The sequence below is a fragment of the Callithrix jacchus genome, chromosome 2 (assembly GCF_049354715.1).
Source record: "Callithrix jacchus isolate 240 chromosome 2, calJac240_pri, whole genome shotgun sequence".
NCBI classification, from domain to species: domain Eukaryota; kingdom Metazoa; phylum Chordata; class Mammalia; order Primates; family Cebidae; genus Callithrix; species Callithrix jacchus.
In genome coordinates, this window is record NC_133503.1 from 50,817,211 (window position 1) to 50,835,673 (window position 18,463).

The 18,463-nt window shown below is 43.2% G+C and overlaps 1 protein-coding gene across 2 annotated transcripts in view; it reads right to left on the bottom strand.

The window, feature by feature from the left end:
- The window catches only part of GLRA1 (glycine receptor alpha 1), a 106,245-nt gene that overhangs the window by 56,981 nt on the left and 30,801 nt on the right, over positions 1–18,463 (bottom strand). For both annotated transcript variants that reach the window (XM_002744410.4, XM_002744411.4), the window contains exon 3: positions 13,646–13,713. In XM_002744410.4, coding sequence (XP_002744456.1) covers positions 13,646–13,713 — 68 coding nt within the window. The remainder of the gene's footprint in view (positions 1–13,645; positions 13,714–18,463) is intronic.

Genomic DNA, 18,463 nt, shown 5'->3' on the forward strand with positions numbered 1-18,463 from the left:
TTGTAGGGACATGGGTGAATCTGGAGAACATCATTCTCAGCAAACTGACACAAGAACAGAAAATGAAATACCGCATACTCATAAGTGGGTGATGAACAATGAGAACACATGGACACAGGGAGGGGAGCACCACACACTGGGGTCTATTGGGGGGAGTAGGGGAGGGACAGCAGTTGGGGGAGTTGGGGAGAGAAAGCATGGGGAGAAATGCCAGATATGGGTGAAAGGGAGGAAGGCAGCAAATCACACTGTCACGCGTGTACCTATGCAACTATCTTGCATGTTCTGCACATGTACCCCTAAACCTAAAATGCAATTAAAAAAAGAAATTAAAAAAAAAAACAACAGTGCTTTGAAATTCACTAAACCGGAATAAAGATGGTGATGGCTCCATTTCACTCTGCTCTGAGCACTCCTTGCCAGGGCTGGGTGTATTTCTTTTTTTAAAAAAATTATTATTTTGGATTCCAGGGTACATGTGCAGACTTGTTATAAGGGTCGATTGAGTAATGCTGGAGCTCGTTGAACCCATCACCCAAATAATGAACATAGTACCCTATAGGTAGTTTATTTCTTGACCTTCCATCTCAAGATGGAAATAAAGCACTGGATGCACTCTGAGGAGAGCACCTCAGTGGTGAAGGGATTGAAAATTAGAGAGAGTGGTTGAGGAAGCCAGGCTTGGGGAGGGACAGGGAGACCCAGTCTCAGTTGTGTGAAGGGTTGTCAGGTGAGTTGATTGGTTCTATGTGGCACTAGGGTCAGGACTAAAGCCATGGGTAAATGGAGATTTCAGAGCTGCCCAAAGATGGAATGGGCAGTCCCTTTACCATCAGGGTGCTCTCCTCAGTGCATTGACTTCCGTCTTGAGATGAAAGGCCAAGAAATATTTATTGGTTATTATGTTCACTCTTTGGGTGACGGGTTCAATAGAAACCCAAATACCAACATTACACAATATATCCAAGTAACAAACCTGCACATGACCCCCTGAGTCTAAAATTGGGAGGCAGTAGGTTCACCATCACTGGAGGTGTGCAAGCAAAAAGTACTTGGACATGATATTTGTGGCAGGAATTCTGACAACAGATGGGGGTGTGCTTAGAGAACATTTCCACAAATACTGACTAGCTCTTGTGATTTAAGCAATTTGGTGGGCACTGGAAATACAGAGGTGATTGAGGGAAACAAGGTCCCCACTCTGGATGAAAAAGCTAAGAAGGTGACAGACAAACAAGTGAACTTTTAATTTTAGATGTTGCTCTGAGGATATCAAAGCATGGTTGTGGTTCAAAGAAAAAAGAATAAAATAAAATAAAATAGATATTACTCTGAGAATAACAGAACATGGTGATGTGATAGAAAGTAACTGGGAGAGGGGGATAGTTTTAGGTAGGGAGGTGGAGAAGGACCCCCTGAAGCAGTGTCTGAGCTGAGACTTGAAGGGTGAGGAGGCATGCGTGCAAAGATCTTTCTGGGCAGAGGAAACAGAATGTGCTAAGAACCATAGAAAATTGTTGCAGGAGTGGAAGTAGGAGACTTCTGCGATCTGATTTTTGGTTTAAAATGATCCTTCTAGCAACAGTGGGAAGTGGTTGGGAGCACGAGGAGGGGAGGGAAGGAGACCAGTTAGGAAGCCATTTTGTCAAGTAGGAGAGAGATTATGCCAAGTTTAACTAGGAGCCGAAAGCAGCAAAGTGGGGAAAAAGTAGCTAAGTAGATGGATTTAAGTTTTAATCTGTGGTTCAAAATGTCTGCTTCATTCAATCAACTGAGCCCAGGATAAGTTGACATTGACTGGCTAAATGACTGCTTCCTAGTCAATGTGTTAATATTTGTGGTTGGGTACAAAGGACTTAAAAAAAAAGATGGGTTCTTGTTCTGTTGCCCAGGTTGGAGTACAATGGCACAATCATAGCTCACTGCATCCTTGAACTCCTGGGCTCAAGTGATTTTCTCTCTCCTCAGCCTCCTGAGTAGCTGGGAATACAAGTGCATGCCACCATGCCTGGCTGATATTTTAATTTTTTGCAGACATGGGGTCTCACTTTGTTGCCTAGGCTGGTTTTGAACTCTTAGCTTCAAGTGATCCCCTTACTTCAGCCTCCCAAAATGCTAGAATTACAGCCATGAACCACCACACCTGGCTATAAAGGGCTTTTGATCTTCTTGTGTGGTAGCTGTTTTCTTGTATCTTGAAGTCTTATTTGCAAATACCCAAGACGATGAATGACCACAGTCTTTCTTGTGACACAAGCTCTTATAGGACTAGACAAATCCTCCTATCCAAGTACTAACCAGGCCTGACCCTGCTTAGCTTCAGAGATTAGATGAGATTGGGTGTGTTCAGGGTGGTATGGCCATAGACAAGAACTGCACCAATCCTTCTGAGCTGCTTACTGACCAAACCATGCTGCAGAAGACCAGGATGAGGTCATGCCCTCACATGGCCCTGGTGCCCTTGGCTCTGTCACTTCCCACTTCCCTCTTCCTTTATGCTCAGCAAATGGAGGAGGCCAAGAACAGAGCCTCAGGAGTCATGCTGCCTGGGGATGATAACTGGCTGTGCCATTTATCGGCTGGGAAAATTTGGGTGAATCAAGCTCTCTAAGCCTCAGTTTCCTTATCTATAAAATGTGATTGTTCTACATGAAATAATTTCCATCATTCACTAACTGCAATTACCTGGCTTTCAGAAAAGTGCTCAGTAAATGACAAACACTAATACACCTCACATTCTTTCCAGAGTAGAGCTTTTTGAAAGACTTATCTTCATGCTGTCTTTGTTTCAATTTGTCTTTTGCTTTCTTCATGCCCCTGAAATTGCATTCCTTAATTCCATATATATGCACCTTCCCTTCCCCTATCCCCCATTGCCAAAACTGCTGGACAATATTTTCTTTTCTAACTCGACTTTTCTCTCCTCTTTTGGCACTACTGAACACATACCAGTTTTCTGAAACCCTTTCATCCTTTGGTTCATCCCTTGAAACTGTTCCCTCCTGGAAGGTTCGAACATGGGGAGTATCTTGACTACATTGCTGCTTTAGAAAAATCATTCAATTTGATGCTGATCAGTTTAGAAGAAAAGAAAAAAGAATCACTCAAAAGTACACAACAGTGCCTGGCACATACATATTCAGAGAATTATTATTAATATTATACAGAGAATTATTATTAACCTTTGTGTTCCATAGCATCCATGCATAGCTCTGTAATCTCACTCATCCTACTGTGGTATTATCTTGTTTTCCTTGAAATAGATTCCTTGAAAGCAGAGACCTCCTACTCACTGATGTCTTGTTTCTGTTTCTGGAACCATAGGAGGATGATACTTCTCTTTGAGCAGTGCCATGTGACTTCCCTTTGATAGTGAAATGCAAGCAGGAGTCACTCCTAGGTGGTACACATTTACTTGCCAGTTTTTAAGGACTGAATGTGTCCCTCCAAAATTTATATGTTGAAGCCCTTACCCTCAGAGTGACTGTATTTAAAGATGGAGTCTTTAAGGAGGTGATAAAGGTTAAATAAGGTCATAAGGGTGGGGCCCTAATTCAGCAGGATTTGTGTCCTAATGAGAGAAGCTGGGCACAGTGGCGCATGCCTGCAATCCCAGAACTTTGGGAGGTCGAGGTGGGTGGATTACCTGAGGTCAGGAGTTCGAGACCAACGTGGCCAACATGGCAAAACCCCGTCTCTACTAAAAATACAGAATTTAGATGGGTGTGGTGATATGAATGTGTAATCCCAGCTACTCGGGAGGCTGAGGCAGGAGAATCACTTGAACCCGGGAGGCGGAGGTTACAAGTGAGCCAAGATCATGCCGTTGCACTCCAGCCTGGGCCACAGAGTGAGTCTCCATCTCAGACCAAAAAAAAAAAAAAAAAAAAAAAGGAAAAAGAAAGGAGAGAAAGAGAGAAAGAGGTGCCAAATCTTTCTCTTTCTCTGCACAGAGAAGACCATGTGAGGACACAGTGAGAGAAAGGCTGTCTACAAGCCAGGAAATGATCCCTCACCGGAGATCAACTCTGGTGCCACCTTGATCTTGGACTTCTAGCCTCCAGAACTGTGACAAAATAATTTTCTGTTGTTGAAGCCATCTGATCTGTGGTATTTTGTTATGGTAGCACAAACCAATACACCAATGTTCAACCCTTTAGTGTATTGTTCTCTTTCATGGCAAATGTGAAATTATATGTCGATATGGAAATGCAATGCTGAGCTACTACCTGGGGGACAGAAGCCCTGGAGATCCCCTAGATCTGCAGCTGACTTTAGATGAGGGATAAATGAATCATTGTTGTCTGAAGATGCTGAGATTTTGGGGATTTGTTACTGCAGGAAAGCCTAGCTTATAGGATTAAGACAGAAGTCTATCTCTAGAGCCTAATGCCAAATTTAGCACATGTAAGACCTTAATTAATAAATGGAGTATAAAGAACAAATGAATGAAGAGAGACCAGTGAAAACAGAAACAAGCAGAAAAGAGAAACAAAAAACCTCAGAAACCTAGAAGGGCATTTCCTTATGTTTGTGTGTTGAAGTGTTGGAGTCTGATATGGTTTTGCTATATCCCCACACAAAGCTCATCTTGAATTCCCACATGTTGTGGGAGGGATCTGGTGGGAGGTAACTGAATCATAGGGGTGGACCTTTCCCATGTTGTTCTCGTGATAGTGAATAAGTCTCGCAAGATCTGATAGTTTTAAAAAGAGGAGTTCCCCTGCACAAATTCTCTTGTCTGCTGCCATGTGAGATGGGCTTTTCACCTTCCTCCATGATTGTGAGGCCTCACTAGCCACGTGGAACTGTAAGTCCAATAAAACTCTTTCTTTTGTAAATACCTAGTCTCAGGTATGTCTTTATCAGCAGCATGAAAATGGACTAATACAGTAAGTCGGTACCAGTATGGTAGGGCAATGCTGAAAAGATAGCTGAAAATGTGTAAGTGACTTTGGGGACTGCTGAAAACATTCTCAAAAATGTGAAACTGGGCAACAGGCAGAGGTTGGAACAGTTTGGAGGGCTCAGAAGAAGACAGGAAAATGTGGGAACGTTTGGAACTTCCTAGAGACTTGTTGAATGGCTTTGCCCAAAATGCTGATAGCAACATGGACAATAAAGTCTAGGCTGAGGTGGTCTCAGATGGAGGTGAGGAACTTGTTGGGAACTGGAGCAAAGGTGATGCTTGTTATGTTTTTGCAAAGTGACTGGCAGCATTTTGCCCCTGCCCTAGAGATTTGTGGAACTTTGAACTTGAGAGAGATGATTTAGGGTATCTGGCAGAAGGAATTTCTAAGCAGCAAAGCCTTCAAGACATTACCTGGGTGCTGTCAAAGGCACTCAGTTTTATATGGGAAGCAAAGCATAAAAGTTTGGAAAATTCACAGCCTGACATTGTAAATAAAAACCCATTTTCTGAGGAGAAATTGAAGCAGGCTGAATAAATTTGCATAAGTAATGAGGAGCCAAATATTAATCCCCAAGACAACCGGGAAACTGTCTCCAGAGCATGTCAGAGGTTTTCACAGCAGCCCCTCCCCTCACAGGCCCAAAAGCCTAGGAGAAAATGCTTTCGTGGGCCAGGCCCAGGGTCCTTGTGCTGTGTGCAGTCTAGGGACTTGGTGTTCTGAGTTCCAGCCACTCCAGCCATGACTAAAAGGTGCCATGGTATAGCTCAGGTTGTTGCTTCAGAGAGTGGAAGCAGCCAGCCTTGGTGGCTTCCATGTGGCATTGAGCCTGCAGGTGCACAGAAGTTAAGAATTGAGATTTGGGAACCTCCAACTACATTTCAGAAGATGTATGGAAATGCCTGGATGCCCAGGCAAAAGTCTGCTGCATGGATGGGGCCCTCACGGAGAATCCCTACTAGGGCAGTACAGAAGGGAAATGTGGGGTTGAAGCCCCCACACAGAGTCCCTACTTGGGTACCACCTAGTGGAGCTGTGAGAAGAGGGCCACCATACTCCAGACTCCAGAATGGTAGATCCACTGACAACTTGCACTGTGCGCCTGGAAAAGCTGCAGACACTCTATGCCAGTCTTTGAAAGCAGCCAGGAGGGAGGCTGTACCCTGCAGAGCCACAGGGGAGGAGCTGCCCAGGAATCAGCGTGACATGGATGTGAGATGTGGAGTCAAAGGAGAACATTTTGGAGCTTTAAGGTTTGACTGCCCTGCTGGATTTCAGACTTGCATGGGGCCTTTTGCCCTTTTGTTTTGGCCAATGTCTCTCATTTAGAATGGTTGTATTTATTCAACGCCTATACCGCCATTGTATCCAGGAAGTAACTAACTTGCTTTTTCCCCCCCAGATTTTATTTATTTATTTATTTTAGAAAGAGTCTCACTCTCTCACCCAGGCTGGAGTGCTGTGGTGCTGTCTCTGCTTGCTGCAACTTCTGCCTCCTGGGTTCAAGCAATTCTCCTGCCTCAGCCTCCTAGTAGCTGAGACTACAGGCTTGCACCACCATGCCTGGCCAATTTTTGTATTTTTAGTAGAGATGGGGTTTCATCACGTTGGCCAGGCTGATCTTGAACTCCTGACCTCAAGTGATCTATCAAATTTAGCCTCCCAAAATGCTGGGATTACAGGCATGAACCACTGTGCCTGCCCAACTAACTTGCTTTTGATTTTATAGGCTCATAAGTGGAAGGGACTTGCCTTGTCTCGAATGAAACTCTGGACTGTGGACTTTTGAGTTAATGCTGAAATAAGTTAAGACTTTGGGAGACTGTTGGGAAAGCATGATTGGTTTTGAAATGTGAGGACATGAGATTTGGGAGGGGCCAGAAGCGGAATGATATGGTTTGGTTGTGTCCCCACTGAAATCTCATCTTGAATTTCCATGTGTTGTGGGAGGGACCTGGTGGCAGGTAATTGAATTTAGGGCAGGGCTTTCCCAAGCTGTTCTTGTGATCGTGTGTGTAAGTCTCACGAGATCTGATGGTTATTATAAGGGAGAGTTTTCCTGCACAAGCTCTCTCTTTGCCTGCCGCCATGCATGTAAGATGTGACTTGCTCTTCCTTGCCTTCCACTGTGATTGTAAGGCTTCCCCAGCCATGTAGAACTGCAATTAATCCTTTTTCTTTTGTAAATTGCAGTCTTGGGTATGTCTTTATTAGCACTGTGAAAATGGACTAATGCAAAGTCTTTACTTTGGCTGGCTAGTTTAGTAGTAAATAATCTTTTGTATTTCTATAGCATTTACCAAAGACTTGCATACCTATTACTCTGTGTGATCCTATGCACCATTCTTAGAGCCATGTACCTAGGGGAACTGAGTCTCAAAAGTGTTACATGGTGGCAGAGTGAGAACTCAAATCCTGGTCTCTTGACTCCTGGCTCAGAGCTCTGTCCATTGTCCCTTAATGTCAAATAAGGCCAAACTTGTGGACTGTAGTTGCATAGGCTGTCATCAATCAGCAGGGGTCCTGGCCACAGTGCACCTGTCTCTGTGCCAAGCTGGCTTGCCCCTTGGCAAGAGAGGCTAGAACACATGTTCTAATAATGGAAATACTGGGATTCATGCCCAAAGGATGTCAACACACACACACACACACACACACACACACACTCTCTCTCTCTCTCTCTCTTTCCCTTTCTCTCTCTCTCTCATGTATTTATATATAGTTCTACATAAATTCCAGCAATATACAAGTTCCTTAATGTGCACACATGTATAGACATACTCCCATATTGATACATATTTAAATACTCTTTTACTTATTCACATGTATTAATATGCACACACATTCACATGCACATGCATGTACACACATGTAAATGTGCTGACTCAAATGCTGATACATAAATATCTCTATATATTCACAAATATCCACATACAAATACCCAAAGAAAATAATACACTTCATGCACATTAGTTCTTAAGTACTTTCACATCTCCTGCATATATGAAAACTCACGGATACATGCATATTCATACATGCAGATTTCCACATGTAAATATATACAGAAATACACATACTTATGTTTATACCTATATATTATCATACACATTCTCTTTGAGGTTACATGTCTACGTATGTTCAAATTAGCATCACATATACACATGCCTACGTATACAACTGCACAATCCCACAATATACACCTACACATACATACTACACAGATCCATAGATGCTGCAGTGCACACACTTATGCACATGCTTTTTTCATCTGAGTTTTAGCTCTTTGTGGACTACCAGAGGGGCTGCTCTAGATCAGGACTCTTTCCTCTTTTCCTTTGTATATTCCTTTTACTTTTTCTTTCCTTTTTTTTTTTTTAGACAGGGCCTCACTCTCTTGCCCAGGCTGGAGTGCAGTGGCACAGTCACAGCTCATTGCACCCTTGACCTCCTAAGGCTCAGGTGATCCTCCTGCCTTAGCCCCTGCTCCCTGAGTAGCTGGAACTACAGGCATGTGCCACCACGCCCGGCTAATTTTTCTTTTCTTTTTAGTTGAGACAGGGTTTCACCATTTGCCCAGGCTGATCTTGAACTCCTGGGCTCAAGCAATCTGCCCACCTCAGCCTCCCAAAGTGCTGGGATTATAGGTATGAGCCACTGTGCGTGGCCTCCCTTGTACATTTCTGTTTCAACTTCTACCTTCCTCTTGCTGCACAGACTCAAAGAGAGTCCTGGAAAAGGTTAGATAAAGGACAGGCAGTCTCAGCCTTCCCCTTGTCAGGACTGGATAGAGACCCCTGTTGCTTTGCTGGCTGCCTCTCTGTTCTCAGGTCTGTTAGCTTCGGTGAATAAAGCCAGGTCCTGGGAGGCAGGCAGTTAAGCCTGGGTACTCCAGCTGTTTATAGAGCTGCTATGCACTCCTGCTGTTTCTGGAGAACAAACACAGCCTGGAAAGTTTCTGACACCAGGACTATGTCCATATTACCTTGGACCCATGGTGCATGACCAGCTCTTTGTGGGATTGCAGAGGCAGATTCTGGGCTGGAAGTCAGGGAGCTTGGGCTGACTGTGCCAGTAATTAGCTGTGTGTGTGCATCCATGGGTAAGTGAAATCCTCTCTCTGGCCTCCAGTTTCTTTTATTTTTATTTTTTCTTTCCACCTAGATTTCAGAGGAGGCCTCCAGTTTCTATGTCTGTTCAAGCTGAAGTTCTCTTTTGCTCTAATTCTCTGTGATGAAAGGGGACAAGCAAGGGGTGGGTAGTCCCAAACATCCAGGAATTAAATATTTACATTTGGCCTACGAGACCATGCACTGAGTTGAAATTCTACCCTTGCCACTTATTAGCTGTGTGTCCTTAGGAAAATAACCTAACTTTTCCGATCCTCAGCTTTCTCATCTGTGAACTGGATATAATCCTTCCCACTGTATGGGGGTTTTTATCAAGCCTAAATTAGGTGACAGATACCGAAGTGGTCTGTTCTCTGCCTGATATGTAGCAGCATATAATAAGTTCTTCAGAACAAGTTGTTCTTCTTATTATTACACTAATACCAGTTTCCTAAAGACACTCTGAGTGATAAGGAAAGAGGCTCTAATTGGGAAAGTGGCCCGAAAGTTTTGGTTGTTGGAAGCTAGAGGGGAAAGAAGCTGAAGGGAGGGGAATCTTTGACCACTGCAGAGAGCATCAGACCTGTGTTTCTTTCACACCTATTTCATGCTGTGTGACTTTGCTCAAGTGACCTTACCATTCTAACCACCAGATCTCTCTCCAGAAAATAGAGAGCTGAACTAGGCAATTTCTCAATTTTTTTTATATCTGAGACTTTTCCCCCTATAGCATCTGCAAAGTAAGTTATACACATAAATAATTAAGAAGCTAGTGGAAAAAAAATCACAGTACATAAGTCTTCATTTAACATCTTGGATAGATTATTGGGAACAGAGTTTAAGTGAAATGACATTTAGCAGTTTATTGAATAATGTTGTTTTGTTATAATGTTGATGAGAAATAAAATGGTTTGTGTTGTAGTCATTTTCTTGAAAGTTGCAGATTCTAAGAACCCATTGGTGATGTTAAATGAGATTCCACTATATTATGAAATGCGCAAGCTTGGAAATAGCACCCCCTGCCCTACTTGGGATTAACTTTAATAAACAGGAAGAAAACTATGTCATTTGTGGTCTACCCTCAAGGCAGCACATCATAGCTGATCCTTCATTTCCTGTCTGAAGATTATTTAGTTATTCTCCAGGGGGCCATCTCTTCTGGGGTTGTCTTGTTGATTATCTCCATTACTGTTAGTTACTATTTTCTCTTGGGGGGAGCTGGGCATGCTATTGGGTTGGATTTCCACTTTTGATAGCACTTAGACTGTTGCTTATGTGTACTTTGTAGGTCCTGGTCCTCAAAACGTTTTAGTCTGTGCTCTTTGGAGTTATAGCAGTGTGGCACAGAACAAACACTTGTCTATGGGATATGAGAACTGGATCTTAATCCTTGCACAGTCACTAACTAGCTTTGTGATATGATCTGTACAAATCTCCATTTTCTCAGCTGTACAATGGGGAACCTAGTATGCCAACTTTACAGAGCCATTGTAAGACTAAACGTTTGGTGAAGGAATCACATGAGAGAGTGAATGTGAAAATGTGCTGAAAATTATAAATGGCATGTAACAATAGCTGGCATCATTGCATGTGCACTTTGTGTTGGGCACTGCACTTTGCACTTTCTGTGCATTATCTCTTAATACTCACAGCAGGCCACACGGTGAATGCTATGGGCATCCCCATTTTCAACAGATGAGAAAGCCAACTTAAATACCTTGGCCAAAATCACAGAGCTGAGCCTCAAATTTTGTCTGGGCATTGAAGACTTTATCTAATTACTCTGCTACACTGTTTCTGTAGAAAGCAAAATGCAGCAGAAGTGAAGTCTGAAAAGGTAGTCAGAAGATGTGGGGTGGGAAGTAGGAGATGAGGGTTGTGGGGGTTGGGGTGGAGAGGAAAGGAGGAAGAAACCAAGCCTCAGAGAAGTCTAAGGATTGCTCAAGATTGCACAGCAAATCATCAATGATAATGTTGGGGCTTCAGTGTCCAGAGTCTCTATCATCATTACCAGCATAAAAAATGTTTAGTGAACATTTACAAAGCAGGTACAATGAAAAACATTTTTCTAGGCTGGGGGCTCACGCCTGTAATCCCAGCAATTTGGGAGGGTGAGGTAGTTGGATCACATGAGGCCAGGGATTCGAGACCAGCCTGGATGATATGGCAAAACCCCATCTCTACTAAAAATACAAAAATTAGCTGGGTCTGGTGGTACATGTATGTAATCCCAGCTACTTGGGAAGCTGAGGCATAAGAATCGCTTGAATCCAGGAGGCGGAGGTTGCAGTGAGTGGAGATCACGCCACTGCACTCCAGGCTGCGCTACAGAGTGAAACTCAGTCTTAAAACAAAACAAAACAAAAAACATTTTTCTCTACATACTACACATAATAACTTAATGATATCAGTATGTTAATTACCATTGGGACTTTACAGATGAAGAACTGAGGCTTAAAGACTTCACAGATAGCTCAGTGTATGTGACTCCAGAGCTGAGCTTTTAACCACTACATGAAGCAGGGCTATACCTATGTTTTTTAGGAATCTGTATGAAGAAATTAGGTCTCTGTTGGTCACTATAGGGAAACAAGTGCAGATATGTGTGCCTATCCTCAAATAACCAGGCCCTTTATAGAACCAGGTAGTCCACTCCCTGACTTGACTTGATAACCACTTACCATTGAGGAAAGAGTGGCAGTGTCAACACTCACTGTACAGATTATGATTAATACAGATGTCAACATGCTTCTGATCTTGGAGGAGGAGAAGAAAAGCACAGGGGCTCATTAAGAGTGCTTGTAAGACATCCATTCAAAAGTGAAAAGAACTTGGCTATTTATTTCACCTGGATACCCAATGCAAAGCACCTGTGTTTGCTCCTAGCTAACAGGTGGGGCCATCTCCATTTGGAAAGAAGAGGTCTGTTACTTTAGGGAGTTTCACCATTTGTCCTCTGAATGTGGGCACAGTCTTCTTGGCCACATCAAGACAGGCCTGTTTGCAAAGGACAGCTTTTAGATCATTTGAAACCTCACCTACAGAACTCAGTGATTTTTGCCAGCCTCGGACTGAAAGTTTGCGTGTAATCTCCATAAATGCTTAGGACCAAATACTGGTTTTAATTGATAGGCAATATAATTGATTTGGTTTATTTATTTAAAAAGCCGTTGACTATCTGTTATTGAATCACTGTGCCAGCTGAGGTCACCACAGAAAACGAGACAAGATACCAGCCCACAAAGAACTTAGAGTAGAGTGACAGGAGGGACACATAAGCAGGCTGGTACAGTGGTGATTGTAAGTGGCAAGTGCTGTTGTGGAAACTGTAAAATGTGTCCTGAGAATGGACAGAAGGGACTCCTCCCAGCCTTGGGTGAAGTGCACACATGAACTCACACACACGTACACACATGTTAGAGTGGGGAGGCTTTCTATGGAAATAATTCTAACCTGAGTCTTAAAGGACGATAGGAATTGGCAAGGGAAAGAAGGCTGGAGTGGGTGCTCTGGGCAGCGGCGTAGCAGCAATCCCCAGAAACCTGTAAAGCAGGGAGTGAGAGACAACCTGGATGGAGAGCAGTAAGCAATCAGTGCAGCTAGAGTATGCAGTGGGAGAGGGAAGAGATGAAGCAGGGTGAATCACAGGGAGCCTCCTCATCTTTGCAAAAGAATTTGGGTTTAACGCTGAGGGTGATGGGGAGCCGTAGGGAGGGTTTAAATCGAGGCAGTGCTGTGGTTAGATTTGTGTTTTGGAAAGGCCAGTGTGGGAAAAAGTAGACTGGAAGGGGGCCAGCTGGAAGCCAATGAGAACCCTTTGCAGTCATGTAAGCAAGCCACAGTGGAAACCTGAAGTAGATTGGGGGCAGGTGGATGTCCAGAAATGGACAGGTCACAGTTAACTGTAGGCTGCCCTGATTATTTTTTCACAAGCTAGATCACTTCCTTAACATAAGTATAATTTGTTTTTCTGTTGAAAAGCAAAAAACAGCTGAGAAATGTTTTAAAGTATCATTATATTTATTTATAATTATTAATGTAATATTCATCCCTTGCAGAAATTTGAAAAATATATAAATACCATGGGAAGAAAATAAAAATTATTCATAAGTTTATAATTCAGAGATAATCACAATTCCAATTTTGGTATTTTTTTTTAGCCATTTCTTCTAGTGTAATTGATTTATTTTAAACTTTTTTTACTGTGAAAAGTTTTAAATGTATTCGACAGTAGAGGAAATATACAATTAACCCAATATACCCATTTCAGCTTCTATAACCAGCAATGAATCTCCTGCCATTCTGCAGTTGAATGTTAAACTTAAAAACAGGTCTTCACATTTTCTTTTACTCTAAAAATTTGACTTGTCGGACAATTTTGTTTCTGTAATCCTGGATGTTTAGCAGGTGCTTGCCCTGCTAACCCTTTAACCATTTTCAGATGTTATATCCTTACTGAAAACATTTAGTGTGACAGTAAAGACATCGAGCCTCATGGTATACCACTGGAGACTTGAAGAAAACCCAGCTGATTCCCCACCTCCTTGGTGGAGACCAATGCAGAGGATAAATATTTCATGGAGAGATATCCCCAGCAGAAACTAACAGCTTGTGTTTTGACTTACTCACCATGGTTGTCTCAGCAATGGAACCAAAGCTGTTGATGAAAATGTTGCAGCTCACATTCACTGGGGGACCTGCCAATCAAGAGAGATTCCTGCTTAGTCCCATGGCCATGGAAGAACCCACAGGATAGGACCCATTCCTAGAACACTGACTTCTGGAATAGATTGCCCTTGGTGGAGGAGATCCTTGCTTGCTCTCTACCTGCCCCCCCCCGCCACTTGGAATTCCCAGCCACCGTTTAACATCTCTATGCCAGATTTCCTGGTCCCCAAGTGAGCACCAGGTACAGAACACCAGAGGCTGAGCTGAGATGTACTTTCATTAACACGGGATGATTCATCATCCTGCCATATGGTTGAAATTCCTTTCCCAAGTCCCATTGGCTGCCTTCTAATTTGTGGCTGAAATATATTTATGACTACAACATTTGGAGGCCATCTTGGGAATCACAAGGAACAGCAAGTTCCTTGCCTTGAACTTATGAACCAAGAATGATAGTCTGAAAGGCATTGACGGGAATTACCAGCTGAGGAATCCAGAAGGAACCTCAAGGGAAGTCTACAGACTTAGTTAAATACTTTCTGAGCAAGTTTTTTGAATCCTACTACAAAGTATAGGAAAGAAATGGAGGATTATTCACTGTTTTGCTATCTCATTGCTGGAGGAAATGTCGTCTCATTGAAGCCCAATCTCTTCACTTTATACTATTAATTATAGCAGGTGCCATTTACTAAACATGAAAGGGGTTACTGCTGTGCTGAGAGCATTAACATCATTTTATCCTCTCAACAACTCCAGGAGAAGGTATGGTTATTACCTTCATTTTACAGGTGAGAAAACAGAGGCTCAGAGAGGTTCTTTGTTCATGGTTACATAACTAGCAAATGGGTGAGCCAGAGTTTGGGTTCAGATTTGTCTAACTCCAAGGGTGCTCATCTGAATGGCTAGTCTGTAGGAAACAGGTTCAGAGGAAGGAAGGGGCATGCTCATAGTCACAGAGACAGTGGCAGAGTCCAGAATTTTCAGTACTGGGTTTCCAAATAAGCTGACAAAAAGGGCTGACATAAAATAACCAAAGGGAAATGCAAGACCATGGGTAAGAGTGGTAAGAGCATCAGGAGTCCAAGTGAGAGAGGTTCTGGAGAATGAAGCAGGAAAGATCTCAGAAAGGTGATGACCTGGAGGTGACTTTGAAGATGAATAGGACGTGGATAAAAGGTCCCAACCTTTCACATGAAGATTGTAATTTGCGATTTGTGATTTTCTTTTCAGATTCAGTTTCTTGATTCCCATGAGGTACTGAGGTAGGCAGGGCAGAATGCTTGTTCCTACTTGACAAAGGTAGCACCAAGAGTTTTGGTAACTCATCCAGTCTCATTTAACTAACAAGTGGTAGAACCAGGACTTGAACCAAAGTTTTCTGATTGTGGAAAGAAGAAAGTAGGTATGTCCTTATGCCCCCTAGCACCCATTGCATTCTGTCCCTCTTGAAAGAGTAGCCTAGGCATTTTGCTCAAACTAAGCTAAGATCAGAAGTCTTGGCATATAGGAGAGGACTTAGTCTTGGGGTGAGAATCCACATTTTTCCTTAAAGGGATTATCAGGACCTCTGGATTTTAGACATAACTTCAGCACTCACTGATTGTTTGACCTTGGCAATGTCCTTTCTCTGTCCTGGGTCTCAATTTCCTCATCAATCTTGAGAGAGAGTAGCTCTTGTTCTAGGTAGTCATTCTCAGCTTCAGTGGTTTGGAATTCCTTTATAGAAGCTATCCATTTGCATTTCAGGGTTATAAGATTTCAGGGCTGGAAGGTTTCTTAAAGCTCACCTCATCAATTTCTTCCCAAACTCTAGTGCAGACAGGGTTATCTGCAGGAGAATCATCTGGGAACTTGTTAAATTACAGATTCTCTGGCCCAACCCCACACTCAGTGAAACCAAATCTCTGGAGGTTAGCCCAAGAGTCTAGTGTTCAGAGAGCTACCTGGGTGAGTCTCATGCACAGCCAGGTTTAGGGACCACTGCTGTAGACTGACTACCCATTCAAGGCTGAGTGCCTGAATACTTCCAGCAGTGGGAAACTGATTTTGTCTTGAGCAACCCTTTCCATAATTGGAGAGCTCTGTCTGCTAAATATATTTTTCCATGTGCTGAGCAGAAGTCTGCCTCCTTGTCACTTCCACCTAAACAAAGGTCAGGTGGAAAAAACCTGAATGGTCAGAATTTTTCTCCTTCATTTAGACTCAGACCTGTTTTTTTTTTGCCTCACGCCATTAAGATACCCCAAGGAGTTTCTGCCTATGCCTTGGAATGACGTGCACAGAGTTCTCACCCAGTCCCTGCAAGTGTCTGGCACTGTGACTTCCATATAAATTAGATTCTGATTTATGTGTGTGAGGGGGTGCAGGCCAAAAGGATCCTATGGGGAGGTGCGATTCATTGAAATAAATCTGAAATTAAATTATCCTCGAGAAAATTACAATCCAGCTGCCTTTTGCAGCAGGATAATGTATATATTTCATTAAATATTAAAGTTTAATTTTGCTATTGTGTATTTATTTGCATTGGGCTGTGCCCCTGATCCTAGGAGCCATTATAATTTACAAAATCATATGGAAGACACTAGCAGAGCTGGAATGGCCTAGTTCTGCTGAGTCATTTTACAGATGCAGAAACAGAGGCCGAGATAAAGTAAGTGACTCAAGTGGGGTCATGCCTGCTAGGTAAGTAGAAGAACTGGAATGCTGTCTTAGGGCCCTTTATTTCCACGTCACAGTTTCTTTGCCATTGCACTCTGCAGACTGTGGTTGCTGTTCCTTGCTACCAGTGTTTTCACGAGGGGCAGGAGCAGGGAAAATTTCTAGCACTTAAGGCAGCTAATGAGTGATGGATCCCTTCATAGAGTTTTTAAACAATGCAGCCCTCTTCTATCAGGTTGGAGTCACAGGGGGCCTGATCCTCAATGGCCTTTTGAGGAGCTCTATGGTTTGAATGGGGTTTTGGGGAATCTGATTTGTGTCCGGGTGGAAGCATGAAAGGCATCAAAGGGCTCAGGGCATAAAATCCTCTTGGAAATTTTTCAGGCCTCAGCAAAAAAGAGGGCAGAGAAAACCTCTCAGCTCCTACAGTGAGGCTCCAGGAAGCTGCACCTCATTCCCAGTCAGGTGCGGGGTCGGAGGGGTTAAGGCTAGTGCAGTGTTAGGAGAGGCCTAAAAGATGATCTAGTTCTGTGGATATTGGGCCCAAGGTTCTCAGAGTGGGAAGGTTGGAAGGGCCCTGATTCAGTGGTCAGGGCAATATTTTATTTCTTAAAAATGTCCATTGCTAAGTAAGTAAATAAGCAAAGTACATAAATAAATAGGCAAACAAACAAATAAATCATTGTTATTAGACAAAGAATTAAGTTAGAATAACTGGATTAAAGTCTCTGGTCTTGATAGCATGACTTGAAAAAGTCACTTAACTGTTCTAAGTAGCATATTTGTGGGCTTATTTATTTATTCATTCACTCATTCGTTCATGAAGGCTTTTCACTGAACGTGTCAAGTACAGTGGCATGCACAAAGAATAATTAACATATAAACCCTGGATGAACCCACATTCAACACATTTCTCAGGAAAGCAAGACCATGCCGCCTTTACTCAGGATGGAGTACTGAGAGAGCCCACCAGGGGGCGCGGTGGACCGGGATGCCTAAAAACAGCGAGGGACAGAGGATGCAACCTGGTTGCCAAGGGCCCTAACCGGTTCTTGAAAGTGTTGGATTTGGCCAACAGTGTTTTTTAAAGAGGTGATTTAGTTGTCAGTTTGCAAGATTTCAGATAAAACCTTAGACTTAAGTCTTTTCTTGGAAGGCCTGGCTGTACAGGGTCTGCATTCCTGCCTGACAGCCATCAGCAAGAGCTGAGAAGTGGCTGCCCTTAGATGAGCCCCATGTTTTCGGGTTTTATTTTCTTCTCTCCATCCTGCTTCATTAATATACTATAGTTGTCTTGCCCCTCTAGGTATTTGAGATGGTGACCCTGGTGAAGGCCTGAGCTGAGTGTGCTGGGGCAGCAACCTTGTTCTTGACTTACCTATCCTTGGGGTAACCACAAGGATAAAGCTCACAATGCTGGAAGCTATGGCCTCGGGAGCAAGGTCCAGGCGGGAGTGAAGGAGCCTCGAGGTAAACGGGTGGAGAGCGGGCCCAAACAGAGACCTGCGTGCATCTCCCAGAACGTTTTCTATTTGCAGAGCTGTGCGGAGCAAGCACTCTGAGAAGGGGACTTGAGAGCAGGGGACAAAGTGAGCAAATATTAGGAAGCTGTTACCAGCTGTCACATACCTTGTTTGGTCTTGGACTTGAGCCAAAAGGAACAATGAGGAAGGGCACCTGAAATCAACGCTTGTCTAGGAGGCTGACTGCAGGTCCTTGGAATAAGATTTTTGCAAGGGTGCCGGGAGGAAGGTCAGAGTTTATAGGCTCCCAAGGAAGTCCTTAAGATTGCACCTGCTGGATTCTGCTTGGCAGTTTGAGATAGCTGCAACCTCCTAAGGCATCAGTAAACAAAGGGAACTAGTCTCTTGGTTATAGACATTGATTAAGTTCCCAAAGGATTATGAGAGGTTAAAAAAAATGTTTCAGATCACCTGGACTAGAGTATGTAAGTTGGCCACCCACAGGGGATTAAACACATTTTTTTTTAAATTTACATGTTTTAGGAATTAGGAGGTCTCACATAGATCTCAATACCTGGCTTTTCTTGGAATACATGATACTTTGGCAACATGGGGCCTACATTTCTGCAGGGCAACTGCAGGCTGGGGCTAAGGAGAG